The sequence below is a fragment of the Salvelinus fontinalis genome, chromosome 1, assembly GCF_029448725.1.
Source record: "Salvelinus fontinalis isolate EN_2023a chromosome 1, ASM2944872v1, whole genome shotgun sequence".
NCBI classification, from domain to species: domain Eukaryota; kingdom Metazoa; phylum Chordata; class Actinopteri; order Salmoniformes; family Salmonidae; genus Salvelinus; species Salvelinus fontinalis.
Window position 1 is genome coordinate 36,450,170 of NC_074665.1, and position 10,346 is coordinate 36,460,515.

At 42.9% G+C, this 10,346-nt stretch overlaps 1 protein-coding gene across 1 annotated transcript; it reads right to left on the reverse strand.

Moving 5' to 3' along the window:
- Positions 1–696: 696 nt before the first annotated feature.
- LOC129853878 (dorsal root ganglia homeobox protein-like) lies at positions 697–9,803 on the reverse strand. Its single transcript, XM_055920352.1, has 7 exons — positions 9,420–9,803; positions 8,818–8,944; positions 7,931–8,034; positions 7,398–7,499; positions 4,577–4,749; positions 3,953–4,065; positions 697–2,037 (listed from the first exon to the last, which is right to left on the reverse strand). Exons 2-7 carry the CDS (start codon positions 8,873–8,875, stop codon positions 1,631–1,633), a joined length of 957 nt encoding a protein of 318 aa, XP_055776327.1. The 5' UTR covers positions 8,876–8,944; positions 9,420–9,803; the 3' UTR covers positions 697–1,630.
- Positions 9,804–10,346: the final 543 nt, after the last annotated feature.

A 10,346-nucleotide genomic window follows, 5' to 3' on the forward strand; every position in this document is an offset into this window, starting at 1 on the left:
TAAGAGACAGAGAAGGCTAGAGAGAGACAGTAAGAGACAGAGAAGGCTAGAGAGAGACAGTAAGAGACAGAGAAGGCTAGAGAGAGACAGTAAGAGACAGAGAAGGCTAGAGAGAGACAGTAAGAGACAGAGAAGGCTAGAGAGAGACAGTAAGAGACAGAGAAGGCTAGAGAGAGACAGTAAGAGACAGAGAAGGCTAGAGAGAGACAGTAAGAGACAGAGAAGGCTAGAGAGAGACAGTAAGAGACAGAGAAGGCTAGAGAGAGACAGTAAGAGACAGAGAAGGCTAGAGAGAGACAGTAAGAGACAGAGAAGGCTAGAGAGAGACAGTAAGAGACAGAGAAGGCTAGAGAGAGACAGTAAGAGACAGAGAGTGAGAGAGAGACAGTAAGAGACAGAGAGTGAGAGAGAGGTGGAGAAGGCTAGAGAGAGACAGTGAGAGACAGAGAGTGAGAGAGAGAGGTGGAGAAGGCTAGAGAGAGACAGTGAGAGACAGAGAGTGAGAGAGAGAGAGGTGGAGAAGGCTAGAGAGAGACAGTGAGAGACAGAGAGTGAGAGAGGGAGAGAGAGAGAGAAAATAAAAACAGTGAGTGGCGTTGGCGTTCCTAAAAGTAAATAAATAATAAGAACAATGATCGCTCTCGTCTCTCCAGCTTTAAGGGAAGCTGATGAATAATGGATAGGAGCAGATGGCTGTGGCGGGAGGCAACAGGAGAGAATACATCTTTAATTGTTTTAGACAACAGGACTAAAGTGATCTGGGTTTGGCTAACGCTAGTAATACTACAGAAGTGCAAACAGACTGAATAAATATTAGCAACAGCCCTGATATCAACACAACTGTTGTATCATATCTATTAGCCAAGGGACAGCGAAGCAACGTCAGCTTCTACTGATGTGAAAATGTATATATTGATTCATGTGCACTGTCCCTGTCAGTTAAACAAGATAAATAAATAATTAGTTGGAGTTCTCTCTGGTCGCTAGCCTAAAAACCTGAACAATAATGACCATAGCTCCAGTGAAACAATGGAATCGTCAATATTTCACGTTGTGTTTTACATGTGGTCATAAGAATACAAACATAACATGTTACATTGTCTGGTGACGTTCTGTAACACAATATTCTAATAGTACACAAGGAAGAGTGTGTAGCCAAGGTGAGAGAGAAAGAGAAATGCCTCAGATTCACATCAGCCAGGGTCTCTGTTCACACACACACACACACACACACACACACACACACACACACACACACACACACACACACACACACACACACACACACACACACACACAATGTATTCAAGTTATCCCTTACAAAGAGCCCATATAGAGTCCATTATAAGGGTTCTGCACCAGCCCCACGGCATTCAGCAATATTCACCCACAATAAATAAATCACAATCAAATAAATATCTTGATAGCTAATTCCATATAGTATGATTTTCCGGGTACCCACTCCTTACTTACATATTTGTGCTTTAGGGGGAGTAGGGAGAGGGAAAGTGGTCATAACAACAGGCACAGTCACACTACAGGAGTTAAAGTCCCAGTCCGTCCGTCTGTCTGTACATCCTCACTGTCCGTACGTCTGTTTCCTCTGTGCAGCGAACACAGACACACACACTCACTTTTTCTCTAGTGGTTCCTTGGGGCAGACGGGGTTCATGTCAGACCCGCTACCCTGAGTCGGGGTCTTGGAGCCTGGGCTGAGAGTAAGTCCGCCCCCTGCTCCTCTCCCCACGGCTCCAGAAACACCCGACACTGATCCAGATATGACTCCCAGGGCAGGTTCCATCCTGGGCCTTTTCAACCCATCCCCGGATACCCCGACCCTGGGCAGGCCTCCTACTCCAGCGCCATGCCCATGGCCATTCCCCAGCAGGTTGGCTGACTGCAGGACGGCCTCGGAGTGCTCACGGGCCTTCATCCGCAGGGCTGCCACGCTGGCTGTACGGTTGCCCTGACAACCGTAGGGGGGCAAGAAGGACAGGCCCATGGGGTCAGGAACACAGCAAGAGCACAGACCACCGCCTGGTTATACACACATACCCACACAAATAAATAAACACACAGGTCAGGGTCAGAAAATTGTTTTAGGGTTTCTTACAAATACAGTAGGGTTTGTCTATCATTACCACCACCATCATCATCATCACCATCACCTGCCTCCTCCTCTCCTCTTACCATTAGTTGTGTTAACTGTTAAGGTTACTACAAGCTTCTCTCCGTCGATCTACGTGCATATATATATATACACTATATATACAAAAATGTGGACACCCCTTCAGATTGGTGGATTCAGCTATTTCAGCCACACCCGTTGCTGACAGGTGTATAAAATGTAGCACACAGCCATGTAATCTCCATAGACAAACATTGGCAGGAGAATGGTCTTACTGAATAGCTCAGTGACTTTCAACGTGGCATTGTCATAGGATACCACGTTTCCAACGTTTCCAAGTCAGTGAATCAAATTTCTGCCTAGCTATAACTGCGCCGGTCAACTGTAAGTGCTGTTATTGGGAAGCAGAAACGTCTAGGAGCAACAATGGCTGAGCCGCGAAGTGGTAGGCCACACAAGCTCAAAGAACGGGACCACCGAGTGCTGAAGTGCATAACGCGTAAAGATCGCCTGTCCTCAGTTGCAACACTCACTACCGAGTTCCAAACTGCCTCTGGAAACAATGTCAGCACAATAACTGTTCGTCTGGAACTTCATGAAATGGGTTTCCATGGCCGAGCAGCCTCACACAAGCCTAAGATCACCATGCGCAATGACAAGCGTCGGCTTGATTGGTATAAAGCTCGCCACCATTGGACTCACGCTTCACCATCTGGCAGTCCAACGGATGAATCTGGGTTTGGCGGATACCAGGAGAACGCTACCTGCCGAATGCATAGTGTCAACTGTAAAGTTTGGTGGAGGAGTAATAATGGTCTGGAGCTGTTTTTCATGGTTCGGGCTAGGCCCCTTAGTTCCAGTGAAGGGAAATCTTAACGCTTCATCATACAATGACATTCTATATGATTCTGTACTTCCAACTTCGTGGAAACAGTTTTGGGAAGGCCCTTTCCTGTTCCAGCATGACAATTCCCCCATGCACATAGCGAGGACCATACAGAAATGGTTTGCCAAGATCGATGTGGAAGAATTTGACTGGCCTGCCACAGAGCCCTGACCTCAACCCCATCAAACATCTTTGGGATGAATTAGAACGGCGACTGTGAGCCAGGCCTGATCGCCCAACATCAGTGCCCGACCTCACTAATGCTCTTGTGGCTGAATGGAAGCAAGTCCCCACAGCAATGTTCCAGCATCTACTGAAAGCCTTCCCAGAAGAGTGGAGGCTGTTATAGCAGCAAAGGGGGGACCAACTCCATATTAATGCCCATGATTTTGGAATGAGATGTTCAACGAGCAGGTGTCCACATACTTTTGGTCATATATTGTATATTATATTGACGGTTTAGTGTAAAACATTATCCCGGTTTGATATGCTGCTTGTGTATTCATTCCAATATCGGCTCAAAATAGAGCGTCATCATGTTTAGTTCACAGAGAAAAAAGCACGTATCTAGCTAGTTGGCTACAGTAGGTTCTACCATTTCACAATAGCTTGGAAAAAACTGTTATTACTTCTAAACAAAATAGCTTTGTGAGTGGATTCTTGTTGTTTGGTTTACTGTTTGAACAGTTTCTGAGATTACATTTGGTTATCAATGCAAAATACACTACTTTGATGAATAGCCTATATAGCCTATAGATCAGATCTAGGAATCAAGCGACAACACTGCACCCACAGCTGCGGAAGGAATGATATGGCGCATCTCAAATTTCAGGTAGTACAAAAGTATGTTGAATGCCACAGCGTATATAAAAGGAGCCCCCACTTTTGTGATGAAAAACAACATTGTAACACTGTGCTACGTTCTGAATCTTGCGTACCCTTCATTGTGGCAACATGCGACAGAGCCTGAGCATAGGTGGCTGAGTTCAGGAGGGTCCCTGGTAGACAGGATGGGAAGAACGGCCCACCAGGACCTACGGCTCGGTTTATACTGGGGGGAGAGAGAGGATTGAGGTTAGTTTAAAATGACTCAGAGCAGAGATAAGAGATTATGGTTATCCTGCAACTGAAGGAAAGTGAAGAGGAGTGAGGAGGAGAGAGGAGGGGAAGATGGGTTATCATTTGTGGTGAATTAATCACGTGTGGAAGGTCCGATGTAAACAACAAGCAAATAAATGTGATCTGCAATTTCAGCACCACGGACAGCTGCACAATCAGACTCCTGTGATCTGTTGTTCAGCACCAAGTAACAGTGGACAGCTGCCATGAGGTACAGTTGCAACATTAGTGGCCACAGGGAGAGCAAGATTTCAGCACCATGGACAGTGGCTAAATCAGAATCCCCAAATTCAGGCATTCAATACCCCATGACAGTGTACAGTGTCAACGTTACTGGCCACTGGTAAAAACTTATAATGGGAGAAGAGGCCTAACTCTGAAGGGGAACACTCCCCAGAAACTCATCTCTGTCCCCATCTATGTCCACATCCCTGTTCTCTCACCTCTGGAGATGCAGAGGTTCCTTCTGTTTCCTGCTCTGGTCCACAGGAGACTGGGAGTTCAGACTCCTGGACGGAGGAGTGCCTCCCTCGTTTATCTGCTCCTTACCTCCGTCGGAGTCTGTACTCCCTCTCTGCGTCTTCCTCCACTTGGCCCTACGATTCTGGAACCACACCTAGACAGGCGGAGAGGAGGAAAAAACGAAATGTTGCTCTCACCTTTGTGCAATTTAAAGTAGTCTAACGAATACCTACTTTTGTATGTTGACGTGTTGTTTCGTCTCATTGATATAAAATCTATTTTCAAAAGAGACACTGACCAGCATCTTTGTATTTATGCACCCAGGAGTGGAAGGTATGATACAGTCGGTCAGAAAATTGACAGATTTCACGAATCATGTCTCTGCACCGAAATATGGTGATTGAACTATCTTATTATCCAATGTACAAAAAAAAGAAATGTCATTTTTGGTTCATGATAATATAAAGGTATAAAAGTCCCTGTGTTTGTGTGCATGTGTGTGTGTGTGTTGGACTCAAGCTCTCTGCCTGAATGACTTTGCACTGCAACTTCTCCCAAACTTCACCTACCCATAGTCTCCAGCCCGCTACATACTGCCAACTACTATATCCTAATTGAATGAAGGTCATTTCCTATAACAACATTTAATTGAGCAATTTTTCATTATCATATTTTAATGACTTCCCAATAACAGTTGGGTGCCTGAGTGAGAGAACTGTGATTAAGTCGTTTATTCCCCTATTTAGTGATTGTTTGACAACATCAGATTCGATTAAGACTGCGCTCGCGCACGCATTAATCATGATGTGTGTGAATGGAATGGAGGGGAGTGCGAATCAGAACGGCTGCATGCAACCTGCACGCGGGACAGAACAGTCACTATTGTGTGACGAGCCGAGGTACAATGATGTCAGCATCCAAACAAAACGAATCGCATTCAGTCGATATAAAAGAAAAGGACAACAGTTTGGTTTAGTGACAGGACAACAATATGGCGGCTTGCTGTCATTGTGAGACTACTATCTCACCCCTGCACCTTACAGCACCTTACAGTTAAGAGTCGTGATCCCGTCTCTCTGAATGGCCGGTAATTGCAACATTAATCTCCATTTGGCTGCTGCTTTAAGGAGGGGGGAAATCCATTGACATGCACATAAAGACAAGCCATCCAACACTACAACAGAAAGGACATTTATTTTCTAATAATAATGTCCCCTGTATGCTGCATCCGATTCATGTTCAGATTTAATAATAAGAATGCTGTAATCGGATTAGACCAGAATAATTTGTTTACAATCCCTAATTTACAGCTCGGGATTCTATTATGCAGCGTGCTGTCGGCTTTAAGCGATAGTAAGATGACCCAGGGGAAGCAAAGCCTAACTATTATATTTCCTACAATTAGATCTGCGCTCACAACAAACCCCAAAAGCAAATCAGGAATGCATGGAATTACATACAGGACACACTGAATTCAATTACAACTGAACAAGTTTATAACCACGCATATGTGGAGGGCAGGGGCAGAATATAAATGGACAAATTTTTAAATAATGTTAAGGTGTGTGTGTGTATGTGCGTGTGTCGGTGCGAGCGTGCACATCCTTAATGCTGTCTTAACATTTTTATCTACTGCTGTCTTTAAAAGCATCCCTTATGCTTCTATTTTCCGAGCCATGGAAATGGACATACGTGGATGATGTCTTTTTTGTTAGCCTTTGAGATGTCGACAAATTAGTGAAGAACATTATCGCTGGTTCATTTTGAATGACCGATTAATCAACTTAATCTAATATTCACCATTATGTTGATGTTATTAAAACGTCTTAAAGGTAACTAAATGTAATCGAAAATGAAATCTACTTAATCCCCAAAAGTAATCATTTATCATGAGAGGGCCATAAACAATAACTGGTAATGCTGCATACTCCAAGAAAGGTTCAAATCTCACCTTTCTGGTAAAAAATAGTCATACATTGCCAGTGTGTAGTCACTTTTGAGGACACAAGCTCAAGTAAATATTTATATTTTATATGATGTATTTCCTATTCAACAAAACTGTACGAATAAGACTTCAAATGACTTATTTATGTTCTAAATATAACATAATACATTTCTAAAATGATTAACTATAAGATTTCACCTTCCATAAAACTGTAAAATACATATTTGTATATTTAGTGTTAGAGAAAATGTCCATATTTTCTCAAGGTCTCTCTTTATCAAAACATCTGCCCCCATAGCTGTGAACATCTCACAGAGCTCTAGCTTTGGTTCCTGAACTCGGTAGGAACTCACCTTTCAGCTCATATTAATATTGTCCATCTATGACAAACAGAAAGTGTATTTTGTTTAAAATCTATGTATTATTTTAGATTACTGGCTATAAATTGATCTCTGAATGTGCAACAGCAACAGAATCACTCTCTTCCACTGCATTATGACGAAAGGTTTAGAGGCATATGTGTTGATAGTGGCTGTGACATAGGGTTCAGCCTGGAGTTGATGGACAGTCGGAAAAGCAAATTAAATGGTAGGAGGAACATCCCAGCTTCAAGTGGTGTCAGATTTCACATCTTGCTATACACCATATACAGTATATGTGTCTGTGAGAATCAGGGCTACTGCTATATGCAAACCATTCCAATCTATGGCGTCCACAGATTGATTTATAAGTGAAAATGTCGGTCGGAATTGGTACCAGAACAATGCAGGTCCCCAAAACAGGGGACTTTAGATCGAAGTGGATAAATTATTAAAGCGCATCAAGAGAATGACAGAGTGTCTTGTGTGTGTGCTCACCTGGACACGCGCCTCAGTCAGGTTGATCTTCATGGCCAGTTCCTCACGTGTGAAAACATCGGGGTAGTGAGTCTGCGTGAACACAGCCTCCAAAGCCTCCAACTGAGAAAGGGGAAAATATAATATGCTGTTTTAAAGTTATGTGAGTATACTATTCATATTCATAATACTACACACTATGTTTTGGTGTGATGGTTTTTGAACGAAATCTACAAAATCTACAAAATGTCTGTTTTGGTAAGTAGTCTAGCCTACTTTTAGAGGGAAAAGATGACTAGTCTAACTATGCAACAAAATGCTATTAACTAAAATAACTGCAAGCAATAAGGAAGTGATACATTTTATTTTTATGGTGAAAATAATGTTAAGCATCATCATAATAACTGTTGTCAACATTATTATGGAAAATTAAATGTGTGTAGCCTAGCTAGCTTGACACATGGTTTTGTTCACACTGGATTCAGTTCGTTATAACAATGTAGTCTACAGAGTTACATTTCTAAGCAGTCCAGAGTTTTATAATTGGTTGCTACCTGTTGCAGCGTAAATGTTGTTCTATTTCTACGCTGTTTTCTCCGCAGAAAGCCGTCATCAAAATCACCTGCTGACGAATGGTTGGGAAACCCGTTGGTGTTCACTGGAAACATAACAACATCATCTAAGAAATGTTCCAATAAAAATACTTGTCGGTATAAATAAATGTAATATACCTTTGTTTGTTTGCACTTAAAACCCGACATGGAAACATTTTGCAAATTAGTTTTACAACAAAAATAACAAACCTAAATGAACAAAATACTAATTAAGCAGTTGTTTATTTTTAGGATATGAGTAAATAGGATGGCCCATTGAAACGAACTATGATCTAGTGTATTCATGTTATTAGAGCCATGAAAACATTGATGTCCCGGTCTGAGAGGCATGACACCAAAACATATGTGGCTGCAGACGGGACAACACACCTGCCTCAGGCCCGGGGCTATATATATATATACATACACACACACACACACGCACACACGCACACACACACACACACACACACACACACACACACACACACACACACACACACACACACACACACACACACACACACACACACACACACACACACACACACACACACACACACACACACACACACACACTTTATTTACCACAATGAAATAAAGTGATCCAAATATGTTATTCAGATGATTGCAGAGTCATACAACCTAAACCACTCTTCTTACAGCCTATTCAGGGGTAGCAATCGGCTACAGATATTTAAACTTGATTGCAAAGATAGAGAAGTTATAGACTGAAGTAGTTATAAGCCTGCTTTTCCCAGATAAAACCACAGTCAACACGTTCTAGCCTATCTATGGCGACTCAGCCAAAAGTTGCTGCATTTTAGGCTAAGGTTTAGCCTACTTACATGTATTAGTCCGACAACATTCTCCATCCAGCTGAGGGGGACAGTGGAAGTAAAACATTATGGTATTCTAGGTGGCTTCGTTTATCTGTGGATCTATGTGGACAAAAGCCCGATGTCACGGAGAAATCTGAAAATAAACCAAATAATTTCAGTTGCAGATCAGAGAATTGCGGGTCCAGATGTGTCCAAGTTGTCTGTATGGATATTTGACATTAGTCAAACTGCGTAATCAGTGAAATTATTATAGTGTTGATATTACAAATGACAAAGTAGATCAACTGCTCTTCACCCAAATAAACCAACTATAAAAGTAAGTAAACAAACCATGCCATTAGGCTATAAAACATTGGAATAAAACATGACATAACAAGAAAGCCATGTGCTCACTCCAAAGTTATTTGCTGAGAATAATCCTCATCAATATAGTCCATTAGGATAAGACAGGGCAGCACTCACCAAATGTTTTAAAGAGACAAATCATAAATGATGCCCAGTTGCCTCTTGCAATAAAAGTAATATAAATTATTGTAAATGATGTAGCCTTTCTATAATAGAAATTGTAGATAGGCCTATCTGATAGATATTCCCGCTGTCTGAGATACCTGCTGAGTATTTGTCTTGCGCTGGTCCAGGGTGCGAGGAGGAGAGGATGCTGAGAGGGCGCGATAAGTTTCCTGTTTGTCTCAGGAACCGGCAGTTCCAGTTGCAGTCACAGTCTCTCTCTCTTTTTCTCTCTTTCCCTCTCTCTGTCCCACTATCTCTACAACCTCTCTCACTCTCGTTATTACTCACTCCCCTCTTTCCCCCGCAACATCCCTCTCTGAGTTCATCTTCCTTTTCCTTTTACTCTACCTCTCTCTCTCGCTCTCCCTCTCTCTCTGGGAGTGCCCAGATGTCTACAGTGTTTTGAGGCTTCAGCTCTTGCTGCCTTTAGAATCTCACGCCTAATTGGTTCTAATCGGATTACCGTGTCTTTGTCTTCTCACTGTGAGTGGGACCATCTCGGTGTGTGTGTGTGTGTGTGTGTGTGTGTGTGTGTGTGTGTGTGTGTGTGTGTGTGTGTGTGTGTGTCTGTGTGTGCGTGCGTGCGTGCGTGTGCGCGTGCGTGCGTCAGGGGCCGACCCGGGTGGGAAACAACTCTCCCAGGTAGCCTACCTGAAAATGTAAATATTTTCCCCCTGCAAATTACTCTGCTGTTATACCAGTGGTTATTCCCTGACCATAAACACACACATACACACAGCCGGTGCACTTCTTTATTTGGTTGCTTCTATGTTGTGTTTGAGATTGACTGCTCGTTAGGTGGGTTACCGGGTCCACTTTACAAGGGGCTGGCATATCACAACATTTACAACGGCCAGAATTTTGATTTTCTTCACAGCAAGGGGTCCCACGATTTATATAGCTTCCTCAGATAAACATATACCACAGGACCCTTTCAATTAGTTTTAAAGCGCATCTGGGACATCACGGCGCAGACGCCGGAGTCTCTATGGAGAGGCGAAATGAGGCTCCAAACTGCAGCTGAA

What these genes read in the sequence shown, in the direction of transcription:
- LOC129853878 (XM_055920352.1), bottom strand. Translation starts at nt 8,875, where the DNA reads ATGTTTTACTTCCACTGTCCCCCTCAGCTGGATGGAGAATGTTGTCGG. An exon ending in GAACCTCTGCATCTCCAGAG is followed by an intron (nt 4,066 to 4,576) that starts GTGAGAGAACAG and finishes CTCTCCCCCCAG; the next exon opens with TATAAACCGAGCCGTAGGTC. An exon ending in GCATGTTGCCACAATGAAGG is followed by an intron (nt 2,038 to 3,952) that starts GTACGCAAGATT and finishes GTGTATAACCAG; the next exon opens with GCGGTGGTCTGTGCTCTTGC.